This window comes from Stigmatopora argus, chromosome 13 (genome assembly GCF_051989625.1).
Source record: "Stigmatopora argus isolate UIUO_Sarg chromosome 13, RoL_Sarg_1.0, whole genome shotgun sequence".
In the NCBI taxonomy this organism is placed as follows: Eukaryota; Metazoa; Chordata; class Actinopteri; order Syngnathiformes; family Syngnathidae; genus Stigmatopora; species Stigmatopora argus.
In genome coordinates, this window is record NC_135399.1 from 6,111,077 (window position 1) to 6,129,320 (window position 18,244).

Genomic DNA, 18,244 nt, shown 5'->3' on the forward strand with positions numbered 1-18,244 from the left:
GGCACACTCATTTACTGCCAGGCTTCTCAGTTCAAATGGATAGGATAACTTTTCCTGTCCATACTAGCCAATATGCTTTCAGACTTTTAGTTGCTCAAATTAAATACCTTGTTTGACATAGTTGAACAATTATGCATTTGATAGAAGACAAAATGGAGTCTCATCTGTTCCTCTCCCACTTCATCAAGCAAATCCTGCTATTTTTATCCTCTTCTTGAGGCAACCTTTCTTTAATTATTGGCTGATGAAGTGTGCACCTTCATTTGGAGTGTCGACAAAGACGAGACATTTGCTAACCAGCACTGGAGCCATTCTCAAACCCGTCCCACTAGTTGCTCAAATGTGGGTTGCAGGAGCCTATCCCAGCTGGCTTCGGCTCAGAGGAGGGGGACACACTGAATTGGTGGCCAACCAATCGCAGAGTACAAGGAGACAAACAACCAATCACGCTCACATTCATACCTAGGGGCAATTCAGAGTGTCCAATCAGCCTACCATGCATGTCTTTAGAATGTGGGAGGAAACCGGAGTACCCGGAGAAAACCCACGCAGGCCCAGGGAGAACATGCAAACTCCACACAAGTGGACCGACCTGGATTTGAACCCAGGTCCCCCACTGTGAGGCTGACGCCTCACAGTATTTTAAGCGGAGGAAACATTCCAACTTCGACATGCTTCAAATACTCACGCGACATGGGACACTATTTTTCTTGTTTTTATATATATACGTGTATATATATAGTATATGGACGGTCCGGTGGTTGGGTGGTTAGCGCGTCGGCCTCCTCGTAGTTGTGGGGTCGAGGTTTTCGATCCCAGGTGAGTCCTCACTGTTTGGAGTTTCCATGTTCTACCCAGGTTTGTATGGGTTTTCTCAGAGTACTCCAGTTTCCTCCCTCATCCCAAAAACATTCAGAGTGGGCTGGGTGCACACTCTAAATTGCATCTAAGTATGAGCGTGAGGAAGTTGTCCGTCTCCTCGTGTCCTGCCGTTGGCGGGCCACCAATTCAGGGTGTCACCCGCCTGGTGCTTGAAGTCAGCTGGGATAGGCTCCAGGAACCCCTGCGACCTTTGTGAGGATATAAGCAGTTTAGAAAATGAATATACTAGAGAGTGTTCACCCAGCATACCCTGAATGTTTTTGGGATGTGGGAGGAAACCGGAGTACCCGGCAAATTCCCACGCAGGCCCAGGGAGAACCTGCAAACTCCACACAGGTGGACCAGTCTGGATGTGAACTAGCGCCCCAGAACTGTGAGGCCGACGCACTAACCACTCATTCGCCAGGCCGTCCTTTTATATATTTAATTAGGAATTTTGTTTTCACCAAAAACCCACAGAGCCATTTAACATATATATTTTTTACAAGTAAATAATAATATTCATTCCTTTTTTACACCACACAAGCGTCGTGGGGGGTGCTGAAGACTACCCCAACCAACCACGGGAGACAAGGGCACAATTAAATGGACAACCACTCATGCACACAATCACAGCTCTATCGAGTGACAATTGAACCCAGATTGCCTCCACTGAAGTCAGGTCAAGAAGCACTGCATCATTGGGTGTCCTGAATAAAAATATAAATTATTAATATGTTAATTAAAACAAACGTAATGCAATTAAAATGGATACCATGAGAAATACACTCTGGAAATGGCAACAATAACATTCCCATTTTTTAAAATGATGATTGTTTTTAATTATTATCTTTTATAATCATTTATTATTATTTACCTCATCATTAACAATAGATGCCCAATTAAGTTCAACTGTGAAGAATGGCTGTAAATGCTCATATTTCTATGCCATAATGCACAAGTGTCAAAGTGGCGGCCCGGGGGCCAAATCTGCCCCGCTGCAACATTTTGTGTGGCCCGGGAAAGTAAATCATGAGTGCCAACTTTCTGTTTTAGGATCAAATTAAAATGGAGAGTATAGATGTATATTAAATTTCCTGATTTCCCCCCTTTTAAATCAATAATTGTAATTTTTTAATCATTTTTTTCAGTTTTTAGTTCAAAAATCATTTTGTAAAATCTAAAAATATATTTAAAAAAAAGCTAAAATAAACATTGTTTTAGATCTATAAAAAACTGAATATTCAGGGCTTTTAATCCAGTTCTTTTAATCCATTTATTAAAAAAAAATCTAAATATTACATCTAAAATGGTCCAGCCCACGTGAAATCAAGTTGACGTTAAAGCAACCTGCGAACCAACCCGAGTCTGACACCCCTGCAATGTGTCTAATGAAGGAATTTAATAAATAGTAATAAATCAAAAACCAAAATTTAATGTGTTCATTTTAAACACGGCTTACCCTTCTCAGGGTTGAGGGGTGCTGGAGCCTCAGCGGACTACACGCTGAACTGGTTACCAGTCAATCTTAGGGCACACACATAGAGAGAGAGATTCAACCATTCGTACGCACAATCGCACTGCCACCGACTGGGAATCAACCCATGCTGCCTGCCCCAAAGTCAGGCAAAAGAACCACCACTGCACCATCGGTTTGCCATATAGGAGGTTAAGCCGTGTATATTGTCCATTCCTGCAAAAGAGAAATATCAGCCCAAAGCCAGCTGCTGTCTGCATCAGTGCACTGACACTCACTCACCCCTAAAATGAAGGCTCTTCCCCTTTTTTCTTTGTCCGCTATCAAAATGGCCTGCTTTTATGGAGCTTTAGTGAAGTGACTTGCTGGCTGGGTGATCATTCTGACACATGTGCATTTATCTGCAAACCTGTCAAAACTGCAAGCCGTGCGGCAGGCAAATCACTTTATACACCTGAATTGATTCGTTTTTGTTTTTTGTTTTCCCAAGAATTGAACTTTGTCATATTGAGAGCACTTCCTATTATTTTGGTGCTATATTTAGCTACCTGAGGGTCAACCTATTATAAAGGAAAAGGGGTGCAGGTGCGTTGAATGGTACAATGAGCATCATTTCACCCTCCAGCAGTCGTGAAGTCGTTGGGCTCGCTACTTGTTGAGGGCAGAGAATTGAGAAGGTCTGTAGCGAGTCAATGAAAATGTTGATGAGCTCCACAGCATGAGGGATGATTGCAATTCATCATGCATCAACAGGAGGGCATTACTTGGGTCTTTAGGGGGGTGGGAGGGAGCAAAATTTGCTTTCAGAAATAATATACTGCAATATTACCGGGTAATGTGACCCTGAATCTACTTGGGTATTGAAGAAATAAGAAAGATATTTGTTTTGGGGCTGTAAGGTAGAATAAGACAAAAGACCAAAAAAATTACCTCTTTCGTGCTTGTTTTATGTCTTTTTAGACTTGAAAAATGATCACTTTAGTTTCCAACTGCAGTAACCACTGTATAATAAAAAAATAATACTTTAAGGTAGAATATGACGAAAGACCCCCCAAATTACCTCTTTTGTGCTTGTTTTATATCTTTTTAGACAAAATGATCACTTTATTTCCTACTGCAGTAACCACTGTATAATAAAAAAAAAATATTTTAAGGTAGAATAAGACAAAAGACAAAAAAATTACCTATTTCGTGCTTGTTTTATGTATTTTTAGACTTGAAAAATGATCACTTTAGTTTCCTACTGCAGTAACCACTGTATATAATAAAAAAATAATATTTTAAGGTAGAATAAGACAAAAGACCAAAAAAATACATATTTCGTGCTTGTTTTATGTCTTTTTAGACTTGAAAAATGATCACTTTAGTTTCCTACTGCAGTAACCACTGTATATAAAAAAATAATAATATTTTAAGGTAGAATAAGACAAAAGACCAAAAAAAATACATATTTCGTGCTTGTTTTATGTCTTTTTAGACTTGAAAAATGATCACTTTAGGTTCCTACTGCAGTAACCACTGTATATTAAAAAATAATACTTTTAAAGGGATTTGGGCCATTTTTTCTACAAACAATTAGTCGTCTGTTAAACTATCGTCAATCAATTCTGTAATTGATTTACTCAATCCTAATAAAATGTATCCTTTATTTCAAGTATGATTACAAACATTTTCCCACTGTGGTACACATTCACTTCCTAAGTGGTTCAAATCATCAAATCTTTCTCACATGCAACAAGTCAATTATATCAATTATATCACATGGCACGTGTCATAGAACAGATTCTCTTTAACCTTGGAGTGCAAAGTAAAACCATCTCTTACTTAAATCATCCGGAGACAGTGATAGATATTAAACGCATTTCAACTGGGATGGCTGGTAATGAGTTAACGTGTTTCACTACCATTGACGGCCTACATGTCCAATACAATTTGAAGTCAAAATGAATTGCCCATCAATGGTAGCCAATGAGTTAATAGCATATGATCCTGCCACACAACAGACTACACAGGCAGTCTGAACATTAATGTACAGTAAATAAATCTCCTCATTATTATTCATAAGCGAAAATGTTGTAATATTCTTTTCAAGAAGGTCCATTGTTGGAACAGTCTGTCCTTCATTAACTCTTGTGGATTGCATTTGAGCTTACCGACACAGCTGATGTGACATTTACGGCTACAGATAAGACACTTGCGCTGACATTTACCAACGCTGCCTTACAGGGACAAGGGCGAATTTTTTTCCTGATAGACACGCCGACTCGAGAACCAACTGAAATAGAACATGGCACGCCGGATGTGTATTAGTCAGGCGGTAGGAGGGTAATTCATAGTGCATAAAATGTCAGATTTTCTGAATGAGAAAAGCTGATTAAATATTAAATATTCATAGACGGACAATGAATTGAGACACCAGTTAAGTGCGGCGCTAATGAAAAACTTCCCTTGGTGATTTATCATGGACTGGTAAAAAATAGATCTGCTTGAATGTGTTTACATCCAAAAATCGAGTTGGCACGTCGGCCTTACAGTTCTGGGGTCCTGAGTTCAAATCCAGGTTGGTCCTCATTTGTGGAGTTTGCATGTTTTTCCTGGGTTTGCGTGGTTCTCCGGTTTCCTCCTACATTCCACAAACATTCATGGTAGGCTGGTTGAGCACTCTAAATTGCCCATAGGTATGAATGTGAGCGTGAATAGTGGTCCGTCTTGTCAGGAGCAGCTCGATTGTCCCTCCTGGCTTGCCGTTAGGTTAGAGCAGCTGCGAATGATTCATGATTATTTCCGGATGTGTGTATTTAAGCTCCACGGAAGTGGTATTCATTGTCGGATCGTTACTGCGTGATACTGCATACATCGCTGCAAAGGTACTGTTCTCCATGCTCCGGTTTTGTTGCGTTTTGGGATGTACAAGTCCTTGTTATTTTGTAAGGCGTTTTGAGTCAGTAAAGTTACTATCATGAGCCCAGTTTGTCTCGTCCCCTCCTGCTTCCCCGCTACTGGGTCCAAATCCCTTGGATTTGGACCCAGTAGCGCCATACTTGTAAATAACAATGTTACTGTATACCTCAACCAAACAGCAGCTTGTTTGTTTGGAAAAAACAAGACATTGAAATGTGCAGCCATAGTTATCAATAGCTAGGAAGCATAGAGGGAGGCTAATTGACATCCATTAGGCAGAAGCCCGGCCAGAATATTTTGTGGATGAGCGACAACCCCAGGAAGAAATAATCTTTTCCGTCCAATCACTTGCCAGCATATTTTTACATAGCATTTTTCTACATCGCAAAACACACTGCCCAGTGCTTCAGTTCACAAACTAGGTTTGCAAGCATTTTGAAGCCTGAGAAATGGATCAATGTGTCCATGTGGAAGAGTAGTTTGGAAGGGAGTGTTGTCGAGAAAAAAAATGGATCGATCACAAAGCTGGGCACGATAAAGTGTAAATAAGTATAAGCTGTAACTTACAAAAATCAAATAAAATAAATACATAGATAAACCACTCCTGCCCATGAATTGCAGGTGCCCATGTTTTAAGAAAGGTTTCCTTTATCCCCCCCAAAAAATAATTTTAAACTCTTGACAGCAAACTAACTTAAAAAAATAAAATAAAATAAATAAATAGATAAACCACACCTGCTCATGAATTGCAGGTGCCCATGTTTTAATATATCAGAGTTTTACAGAAAGGTTTCCTTTATAAAAAAAAACCCAATTTTAAACTCTTGGAGGGGCTTGCAGTGAGTTTGATCATTTCCAGTAATGCTGTCACTTGCTTGTTCGGCAAATTTATCCTGAATGTAGTTGCACAGAATGTTTTTGACTAATAGAACAGATAGACTAGTAGGTAATACTGTAAATGCAGCTAAAGTATCAGTCTATGACGCTAAAAAAATAGAAAAACCACAGGGTCGCATGATTCTAGTTAGCCCGTAAAAACCCAAAAATAAGCTGCTATATTATTGAATGAGTGGCGATTTGTAGTCTTAAAAAATACGGTATTAAAACAGCTTAGTAGTGAGTCATGAATAGACTTGTATTTCTCCTGCTGAGGTGTTGTCGCAGTTTGGCCTGGATTGCTTTCTGATAAGCAAACTTGCGCCATCTGTGCATTTCTCATACTATTTGCATTTCATACACATAGACACTGCAACCATTATTCGGTGTGTGCGTTGTAGGCACAATATTTGAGATGACAAATCAGTTTTGGCGCTAGAATCGACTGGCCACCGATTCAGGGTTCTCCCCTGCCTCTGCCCCGGAGTCAGCTGGGATAGGCTCCAACACCACCCACGGCCCTAATGAGGATAAAGCAGTTCAGAGAAGGAGATGAGATTAGAGCAAAATACGTTTTGTAGAATAAATCAATGAACACCACAGCCTGCGGGTACTTCCTGAAGTATTTTTGCACAAACGGCTATCAGTTTTGTAGCAGATGTTGGCTTCAAGACTTTCACTTTGGACGGGTGCACTCAGTGTCTCTAAGCCCCGTAATGTAGCTGCGCTTGGTAACCTTCTGGAGAAATAAGTGTTGTATGCAAGTAGGGGTGTCAATGACGATAACTATACTCGCGGAAGGCATGGACTTTTACGGATATGAGCCGCTGAACCTGATAATGGCTACGGTGGAAGAGACACTAGCCAAATATATTCCTCTCGTATTGATTTACCAGGACTTTCTTTAAAACGACAAGACACAGTAAACAAAGTACATTTGGGGTTAAAGTGGCTGCTATTCACAACGATAGTGGTCAAATCCATTTGAACTGTGAGGGCTGGCAGCAAACAAACCTTGGTTGATTTGCTGTCAACCCACCAATTTGCAAAGGATTTCATGTCTACCATTCATTAACTGGTTGAAATTCACAGCAGAAGGATGAAGAGCTACATCAGGGGTGGCCAAGTCGGGTCCTCGAGAGCCCCTATCCAGTCTGTTATCCGTGTCTCCCTCCACCCACACACCTGAATCAAATAATTGTTATCAATGTGACGCTTTTAGACAGCTTGCTGATGAGTTGATCATTTGATTCAGGTGTGGTAGAGAATGGAGATATTGAACAGACTAGATAGGGGCTCTCGAGGATCGGACTTGGCCACCCCTGCGCTAACCCAAATCCTAACTCTAAACATAACCCTAAACCTCACACTAAACCTACCCTGAAACCTAACCCTTTCCCAGCGTGGCAAAGACACCCTAACTGTTAGGGCCTAACAGTTAGAGTGTCTTTACCGCACTGGGTTAGGGTTAGGTTTAGGGTTAGGCGTACGGTGGGCCAAGTCCGTTCCTCGAGAGCCCCTATCCAGTCTGTTATCCATGTCTCCCTTTGACACCAAGCTTTTGAACAGCTTGCTGATGAGTTGATCATTTGATTCAGGTGTGGTAGAGGATGGAGATATCGAAAATAGACTGGATAGGGGCTCTCAAGGGTCGGACTTGGCCACCCCTGCGCTTACCCAAATCTTAACCCTAAACCTAACCCTAACCCTTAACCAAACCCTAAACCTAGCCCTGAACCTAACTCTAAACCTAACCCTAAACCTAACCCTAAACCTAACCCTAACCCTAACCCTAAACCTAACCCTAAACCTCGCCCTAAACCTAGCCCTAACCCTAAACCTAACCCTAAACAATAACCCTAAACATAACCCTAAACATAACCCTAAAAACAACCCTAAACCTAACCCTAAACCTACATTAATCCTAACCCTAAACCGAGGTTCAATCTATTCAGACGGAGGGAGGTAGGGGTGGGCTGGTGTTGTTGTCAGCGATCATCTGTGAGAAGGTTACATTTCCCCATATGTGTACATTTGGGTGATTGTCAGATTGCGAAACAAGAAATAAAATGTGTGCCTTTTTACAAGTGTACGTCGACTTTCAACTTCAACTGTACCTTGTTTGTCTGTGTGCATTAGATGACAACCACCTGCCGTTGATCCTGCTCTACTCCCTCATATTCCTTCTGAGCATATTCGGAAACCTGCTGATCATTGTGGTGCTGACCGTCAACAAGCGTATGCGCACCGTCACCAACACCTTTCTGCTGTCGCTGGCTGTCAGCGACCTGATGATGACTGTCTTCTGCATGCCCTTCTCGCTCATCCCCAACATCCTCAAGGACTTCATCTTTGGCGCCACCATGTGCAAGACAGTGTCCTATCTTATGGGTGAGAGAAATCTGGAGATCATACCCGTCAATCTTGAACAATTGCTCCCCTCATTAATGATTGCAATTCCCCTTATTAAGTGATAATAAACTGTACAAACGCAACGCGGCACATATTTACTTTTCCCCAAAGTGGACGTAGTGCCCAATCAGTCTCTTCGCCTTTTGTATGCACTAAATTCAAGATTCTGTGGATGTCGCTGTACGACGCTGACAACTTGACTGTCTGGGTACATTGCTTGCTGACTCGCTATATTTATATAGTGAAAAGGTGGACCCGTGAAAGTGGAATGAGCGTGCGCATATCATGCTTAAAGCATGACAATTTTAGCAGTAGATGACGTTTTCGTCTGCTATCAGTGACCGAGACGATCCGGATTAGAGACAAAATGGGTAAAACGAGATCTGTTTTTACCACAAAAAACGTACTTAAAAATCCCTATCAAAAAGTTTGAAATGATCAGAAAACGTATAAAATATGGGAAAAATGTCCAAGTTTATAAGTAGCCACGCAAGGGTGTAGTGATGCTTTAGCTTGACAAGGATGAGTGGTAACATTTAATGAGACATGTAAGTATATATTTAGTTTATTTATTTAGGACTTCTCCATGAATATTCCATTCATCACTGCCAAGCCTGCTTGTTCAAATTGAATGTGTGTCACGGTCAATGACGGAGTTGGCTGTGAAAGAACACTACACCTCTGACTCACACACATTTAGCGTTTGCATCTTCGTGCATGTGAATAATAAAGGTAAAGAATAATTTCCCGTCTGTTCTTGTTCGGGGACAAAAAGCAGATGAGATCAGTCAGTCAAGGCCAACATGATTTCCTCTGCTACAGATCGCCATCACTACTTCATCGTCTTGTGCATGTCTGCGTAAACACACAACTGCGTCACAGGTTTTGTCCTCACTTGAATCGCAGATATTACCTGCCTGGTTTTGCTATTATTCACAACACAGCATAACTCGAGTGCTGATAAGAAACACAAAATGTTGTTGTTTTTGTGTATTTACAGGTCTATCGGTCAGCATCTCTACATTCAGCCTAGTCGCCATAGCGATTGAGCGCTACAGTGCCATCTGTAACCCCCTAAAGTCGCGGGTGTGGCAGACCCGATCCCATGCTTACCGGGTGATCGCAGCTACGTGGATGACGGCGCTCATCATTATGATTCCGTATCCGGTGGTCAGTAATCTGCACTCTTTCGAGCGCATCGACAACACCACGGGCCACATGTGTCGGCAGAAGTGGCCTGCCGCCATGGCGGAGCAGTGCTGGTGAGTTAATAAAAAAATAAAAATAAAAAAAGATATTATCTAGGCATTTAAAAAAAAAAAAATTGAACATTCATTTACCTCATTGGCTGATTCCTTTTCTGTTGAACACAAACATACAAACAAAGCAACAAAATACATTACATAAGATTTTCATTAAGTGCCTTCACCACTGCTTTTAACTGGAGTGCAAATCATTTCAATTATCACCTCCCAAGACGTGACCACCACTATAGAATGAATTCTTGCAACTAACACTTTTAGAGCGGTTTTCACCTGGAGGTGCTGTGAACTCTTTAAGTGAAAATTGCCTTTTATTTTTGAAGGTATGTTCTGCTGCTACTGGTGCTATTCGCTATTCCCGGGGTGGTGATGAGTGTTGCCTACGGACTAATATCCAGGGAGCTTTTCAGAGGAATCCGCTTCGAGATAGGCCACAAAAAAGACTCTACAGGTGAGATCATTGCAAATTCGAATTACAAAGCTTAACGCATCTTTTTTTTAATGGTTTCCTTTGGAGGGGTAACTAGGACAGCCACAGTTAATCCACTAATAGAGAACTAATTGATTATCAAATTAACATGTTGCTAGTCCTTAAGCGACCTTGTTGCGGTATAGATTCACTCATTTAAATTCATTGAAACACAAAAAACAGCAAATATTCCTTCTTAGATTTTTTTTATTTTGTTGTTTTTGAGTTACACATAAAAAAGAAAATAACAGTAAATATTCCTTATTTATGGACTGCTATTCCTTTAAACTTGTGTGTGATTTTCATTTTGTACGTAAAAAAGTCAAAAAAGCAAAAAAAAACCTTTTCCCTTTATTTTGATGAAAAATAAATACACATTTAAAAAATTTATTCAGCGAGAATCATTAAGTCGGTTCACATGATTTCCTTCCCAGGCCACAGAAAATCAGGTGGCGGGCCCCCAACCCACAGGTTCAGCGCCAAATTTTGCAGCCAATGATCACTGCTTGCCCTTCCACTCAAAATAGAATGAGTCTCTCACTGTCATTGGCAGTCAATGAGTTAATCAAGGTTAATACATTTACAAATCCATCCAATTTGATTTTCTTTTAAATATCTCAACGCTACCCCATGTAATACGTAATGATCTTTAAAAATTCAGTTTCATTTAATCTCAATTTTGCAAGATTTTTATTATTATTATTGTTATTATTATTATTGTTATTATTATTGTTATTATTATTATTGTTATTATTATTATTATTATTAGTAGTAGTAGTAGTATTAGCATTAGCATTAGTATTATCATCATTATCATCATCATCCTCATTATTATTATTGTTGTTGTTGTTATTATTATTATTATTATTATTATTATTATTAATATTATTATTATAGTTATTGACTATTGTTGTTATTATATTACCTGTCTCATTGGTTTTGTCCGATTTGTAGTGTAGTCTTGTTATTTACCGTATCTCCAAAATGAAGAATTCAATTCGGGATCAAAATAAATAAACATGATTTTAGTTGCCATAAATGCATACTGTTGTATACTTTGAATGATGAGGTACAACTTGTAACTGTCAGTGTACTTAAAAGGGGGTCTGACTAGACTAGACGATGGTATTAGCAGGAAGCTGCAAACATGGATGTTGTCATCTGCTCGGCCTCGCTTCCACATTGTTTGTCTGAAAAAGATGAAAAAAAGACTTATTGAGTGACTAAGTAAAAATCCAATAAAAGGAATAATACGTGGGCCACTAATGCAGCAAATGGAATCATCCTCGAACTCTATTTGGTGGACTTTAAATGAAGTTAAAGTACAATATGCAAAATACTTTAATACACTGATTGCTATCTTTAACTCATTGGAATCTATTGACGCCATTAGATGTCCAATCCATTTGAACTGATTGGGCAGGAAGTGAATGATAATGTTTGAAGGTAATAGACGACCAATCAATTCTGAACCGCAGGTATTTGTCACTGTTTATTTATTTTAAAAATAATTTATTGATTTCAATGATGACTTATTTAAATGTATTATTTATTTTGTCGTTTTATTTAATAATTTAACCTGCAATTCAGTATTAGTATTTCCACTTTTACATTATTATACTTTTTCATTTAGATATTTCAATTTGTATACTACCAATTTAATTTTAATTCGCTTCCTTATTAGTATCTAATTAATTCCTTCCAGTTCAAATGAATGGAATGGTCACCTACAAACTTTATTTTCTTCTTAAATTAAACGCAGCACTGCAGGATGAACATAAAAATAGCCTTCATGCTACAGGGCAGTGCGCAATTTAGTCTAGTCTAGTGGTCTTATACACTGGCCAACATAATCAAATATGTTTTCGCACTGTGGAGCCTTGGTGGTAACCAGGGCAACAGTAGGCGGGCGGCACTTGTCTGTAACAAATATTTTTAAAGATTACAAAATAAATTAATAAACATTGGCTGTTGTTCAGTGGCGCTTACTAAAAATCAATAAAACAGTCCGTGGATGGTGAGCTTGTAGTTCCGACGGTGTGGTGACCACAAATTGCATTTCCTGTTGGTCTCAAATCCCTATTTATCATCGGATTATTGTTCCTGCCTGTGTCTCGTCATTTCTGTCCTGTTGGCACCCCTGGACGCCACCTGTAACCAGCTGAGTCATGAAAGCGGAATGGACATCCATCCGTGTTTATCTTTACGTAGGGGGATATATATTTTTTCCATTCAACGGAAAAAAACAACGTACACTATAACTCTTTAAAAAAAAAATCTGCCACACCAAAGTGTTACGTTAAGCCAGTTCAAAATAATGCCAAGAGTTTACATTGTTAGCAGGGAGAGACTTTAAAGGAAACGTTCAACAAATGGCCTTAATATTGCAAAAAATATGATATAAACTAATTGAGACACAAATAATTGTTTCGCCACAAGGCATTGCTATCATGTTACCTCATTGATTAAAAGAATGACAGTGGTACCTCGAGATACGAGCTTAATGCGTTCCAGAACTGAGCTCGTATGTCGATTTTCTCGTAACTCAAACGAACGTTTCCCATTGAAATGAACTAAAAACCAATTAACCCTCTGAAAAAACACCAAAAACAGGATTTTGCATTGGTAAAACATTTGTATTTGTTATAATTGGCCATCTATTAACAAAGTAACAAATAACTAGTAGTTTAATAGAACTAGAATCTGTTTAGTATTGTTAAAATTAGACGGATTTCGCAGAGGGGCGAGAGATAGGGACAGAGAGAGGGGGGAGACTTTTTGCACGGCAACATGCTCGTAACATAACAGAATTTTTTTTAAATGAACTTGAATTACGATGCAGACATACTCAAAAATAAGTTTAATCTAACCTTACACTAAACTTAATTCTAATGTTGTTTTAAAATTTCATACCTTTCTTCTCCCATTGGCTCTATTTGCCCCGCCTCCACCCTGACTTTCAGATGCAACCTAGATGTTTGCTTTTGTATTTCCTTCAAAATATTCCGAAAATGATGCACACAAATGTCCTCACAATAGGATAACGCACAACCACTTGCCAACGAGAAGTAGTATATATAACTCTCCTATTAGTGATCGCCTCACAATGACTAACGGGAAGAAAAAAAACACTGAAAAAATGCAACGCTCCGCCCAGTGCTCGCAGAGACATTACACGAGGGAGTTGCGGGGAGAGAGACAGTGCCCATGATGTTCTTATGAGTAGCATCTCGCGTCCGCTGTCTGCTCGTATATCAAAATTTGTCTCCTATCTCAAGACAAATATTTGCTAAAAAATTTACTCGGTTCTCAAATTCCTCGTATGTCGGGGCACTCGTAGGTCGAGGTACCACTGTATATATATAAATTTTGCTTCATTTAATGAATAAACATTTCTCATTCTTCCCTTTACCAAAAGACACCAAGAACGGCTTGACTTCGACAGTGTCATGTGGCAGCGACGACGGCGATGGCTGCTACGTAACTGTCCAGCGTCCCTACTCCTTAGAAATGTCGGCCATGTCCGCCTCAGTGCGGACACCCAAGTCGGAGCGTCTGCGTAGCAACACGTCAGAGGCCAAGCTTGAGGCCAAAAAGCGAGTCATTCGCATGTTGGTGGTGATCGTGGTCCTCTTCTTCCTTTGCTGGATGCCCCTATATTGCGTCAACACGTGGCGGGCTTTCGACAAGGATTCGGCCGGTAAAGCCTTGACGGGCAAACCCATCGCTGCCATCCATTTGCTATCTTACACCTCGGCTTGCGTCAACCCCATCATCTACTGCTTCATGAACACCCGTTTCCGGAAGGCCCTGTTGGCCACGTTTTCCTGCTGTGCCGCTCCTTGCCGTCGCCGCCGCGGCTTGAGGGACCACGAGGACGACGTGACGGCCGTTGGACCTTCAATGTCTAAATTCACTTATACAACGGTCAGCACCATGGGAACCTGCTGAGGGTGATGGAGTTGCTAGGGCAACGTAGTGATGGAGCCAAACGGTTAGCGATATGTAGCAATAGATGTGGAGCTTAACTCAATGTCTGACACTCACGGTGATACATGTCCAATCCAGCTGGACTGGGAGATGATGGCACCAATCGAATGTCCAAATGGATTGGATTGCTGTCAATGGCAGACAATGAGGTAAAAGTGTGATTGCGAGAAAAGCCCATTTTCAATGTAAATATATACCTCAATCTCAAAAGGAATCTTAAAGGGACACACACCAGTTGGTGTAAAGATGGATGCTGAAAGTATAAAAGTGTGCAAATATTGAATTTTTTCAACTTTTGATCATGGAGACAATAATCCCTTAACCCTTTTGAGCCCAAATCACTAAATAGTTGACAAATTAAAACAATTTAAACTTGAAATTTCCCATATAAATTGTGTCATTTTTAGATGATACATCAGCTTTAATTGGGGAAAATTAAAACCCTTTAAACTTGAAATTTCCAATATAAGTTGTGTCATTTTTAGATGATACATCAGCTTTAATCGGGGAAAAATATCACATTGCTAGAAAATTCATGCATCAAATATGATATGTATATATTGGGTTAATGAGTGAAGTAACTTTTGAAAAATATGAATACCGCATTAGACGAATTCACACAAAGGTCGCGGGGGTGCTGGAGCCTATCCGTGCCAACTATGAGCACCAGCCGGACACCCTAAATTGGTGGCCAGCCAATCACAGGGGCAGTAGGTCCAAACAAATTCTATTAAATTAAAATATTCTAAATATATAAAATTATATTGATAACAGTGAAATATTCTAAAATAGCTAATTACATTTACTAATAATTATATGTGGTGTCGCCAGTAGATGCCGCCATTTAAGATGACTTTTTATAAATATGATGACTATTTATAAATATATGATTGTTATCTATAGTGTTGCCTTGTGTAAAAAGTGCCTAGTTGTGAATATTTTTCCTATAATTGGTAACATCATGGTAATTCTTTAATATTTAAACACCCCAGGGTAATCGTAGTAAAATGAAAAAGAAATAAATAGAAAAGTCATTTTAGATTAGAAATGCATTTGAATGTGTAAAGTGGTACCTTAAATTTTTAGTTTTAATTCTTGCTCCCCATAGCATTCAATAATTTAAAAGTAAAATTTAAAAGAAAATGCGATTGACACCCAAACTGTAGCTTTAGCAATGGAACTACGTGACTAACAAACACAGATGATTAAACACTGCTTCGAAATATCATATTGTTAATGTCAAATAAGTTATTTTTGTCCTAGAACAAGTTGAAGGAAGACTTTAATATTTAAAAGCGGCACTGTGATTACCTTTATAAAGTTCAGGTACTTTTAGAGACTTTGTGTACCCGCAACAGCTTTTTCATTATTGCGAGACCTCGACCATTATAATAATAACTCAAGATTATTGCAGAAGACAAAAAGCAAACAAACGTTGGAAGGCAATTCTTTCCTAAGATCAACTGGGAGATGCAATACTATTGGATTGAAAGAAAAGCATACGTCTAAAATCTTAGATTGCGTGATGTTGACGTGATATGTCAACATCAGGTTTTCTCCCAGGAAATTTGCTAAGCCTAGGGGTAGAAAAACCCAATGACGGCCCACTATGGTCCACTGGAAGATGCAATACTGTTGGATTGATAAATATACGACTACAATCTTAGATTGCGTTATGTTTACGTGATATGTCAAAATTAGGTTTTCTCCTAGAAAATGTGCAAATTTTAGTGGTAGAAAAGCCTACTGATGGCCCACGATGTTTTTGGAAACAAATAAAACTATGTTCATTTGGCATAGCCACAAGCCATTCATGAACAATGTTTAAACAAAGAGTCAAAAAATCTTAGCCCTGTAAAACAAGCAAAAGTATAATAAAATCAGTGCAAAAGCAAAGAGGTAAGGCAGATTTGTTCCAATATCGACGATTTCGCCATTGCACTTTCAACCCTATCACCCGAGATGGTTAAAATGCAGTTAAAAAACACAATTAATTACATTATTCATATTTTGTTAATGTTATTAGTTTATATATCATTCATTCATCTTCCATACCGCCGTGACCGGACGTTTCGTCGAAAGATGTTTGGTCCACGGACGTTTCGTCGAAAGATGTTTGGTCCCCGGAGGTTTGGTCCCCGGACTTTTGGTCCCCGGACGTTTGGTCCCCGGACTTTTGGTCCCCGGACGTTTGGTCCCCGGACATTTGGTCGACCGGACGTTTGGCAGAACGGACGGGCCGTTGACCGGACGTTTGGTCGCCGGGTACGCTCGCTGTCAAATTATGAGAGAGAGAGAGAGACAGAGAAGCAACCAGGTAATCTCTTGCTCTCAAAATTATAATCATGAGAGAGAGAGAGAGTCCATTCTACCAAACGTCCGGTCGACGCCCCGTCCGTTCTACCAAACGTCCAGTCGACCAAACGTCCGGGGACTAAACATCTGGGGACCAAACATCTTTCGACGAAACGTCCGAATGCCCCATACCGCCCATTCTCGGAAGGGTTGCGGGGGTTTCTGGAGCCTAACCCAACTGTCTTCAAACGAAAGGCAGACTACGCCCTAGACTGGTCGCCAGTCAGTCGTAGGGCACACAGATAGACAGAAAACCACTCAAACTGCCACCGAGTGGGAATTGAACCCTGACTGCCCCCACCAAAGTCAGGCGGAAGAACCACTCTACCATCGAGTGGCCTAGTTTATATATAAATATTTTAAATATGAAATAGTCTGTAGGGCAGCCAGGGTTATAAAGCACGTTGGGGGATGGCAATGGTGTTGTTCTGAGTGATTCATAAGCTAATGGCTGTCAATTTTTTACGCTAGGCGTCCAATCTTTTTAGGCTTGGAGTCGCTAGCAGAAAATTGCCCATTTTTTTTCAAACATTTTTGAATTGTTTAAGGACTTTCATGACATTGAGTTTCCATGTGATAAAGTTCAGAAAACAATCATCCTTGCATAAAATACAGAGTGCACTCCCCCTTCAATAGTAATGATTATTATTATACATTTATAATGGAAAATCAACATTAAATATTTGCTAACTGGACTAACCCAGTTTCTATATATACCTTATACAGTAAAAATGAAATGATGGCCATTTAGGGGTGTAAAAATACAGTCGATCTTGATCAATATATCAATAGGGTTGAAACAAATTGAGGGAAACGCAAAACAACAATCCATGTGATATTTTTTTTAATATGTAGTCTTGTTATAAAGTATGTTATTTAACTGTCTCAAATGTTTCAGCAACAAAGTGCTCAAAAACATAAAAAATCCTTTGTATATTTGTTGGTCATGGCTTTGAATGTGTTAAATGTGTACATAATAGTGTGTTGAATCAATTTAAAATCCAATCATGGCAGACTTTAAATATTGGCAAACATATCAGTTTCCATAGAATTGATATGTATTATCGTAAAATAAGCGATTAACACCCTTAATAAACGTAAGGAGTTTTTTTTGGTGAAGTCATTGGCTGCTATTGAATGCTGTTGTCAATGGATTAGCCCCTCTTGGGGGAAATATTGAAAACAAAGAAGGGCAAAAAAATTAAAATGAATCCCCTAAAGAATAGTTATGGCTTGGGTAAGAGAAAAACATGTTTACTAAATAGATAAATACAAATTGAATGTGGGATTCTTTTGGCTTATCGTTTTATAGCAATTTTAAAAAACATTAAAGTGCCTGTGGTTTGAATAATATCATTTTAGTCAAGCCGAAAAATGTGCAAGAGAATAAAAAAATACATGCACTTTTAGGATTATATTTCCTCATCGTGTAGCAATTGTAGGATAGCTTAAATGGTGGAAATATTAATGATGCATTGGTTTCTTTTTGTTGCTGTAAAAGAAAAAATATCCCAAAAATAGAATGTTTGCTTTCAGATGACATGTAATTGCCAAGTTGCTTATTTTTTAATTTTTAATTTGACAAAATGAAGGCAAAAAATAGTTTAATTCCGCCAATTTTTTTACCAAACTGATACCAAA

At 39.2% G+C, this 18,244-nt stretch overlaps 1 protein-coding gene across 2 annotated transcripts in view; it reads left to right on the forward strand.

The window, feature by feature from the left end:
* Positions 1–18,244, forward strand: part of cckbrb (cholecystokinin B receptor b) — an 88,746-nt gene that overhangs the window by 1,659 nt on the left and 68,843 nt on the right. The window contains exons 2-5 of one of the 2 annotated variants that reach the window (XR_013304685.1): positions 8,255–8,506; positions 9,528–9,789; positions 10,113–10,240; positions 13,677–16,083. Coding sequence is in view for 1 of the 2 variants with exons in the window: in XM_077617757.1 (XP_077473883.1) it covers positions 8,255–8,506; positions 9,528–9,789; positions 10,113–10,240; positions 13,677–14,209 (1,175 nt within the window). In the remaining variant the exon portion in view is untranslated. Of the gene's footprint in view, positions 1–8,254; positions 8,507–9,527; positions 9,790–10,112; positions 10,241–13,676; positions 16,398–18,244 lie in introns of those variants that run through there. The other variant, XM_077617757.1, reaches the window with a different exon arrangement.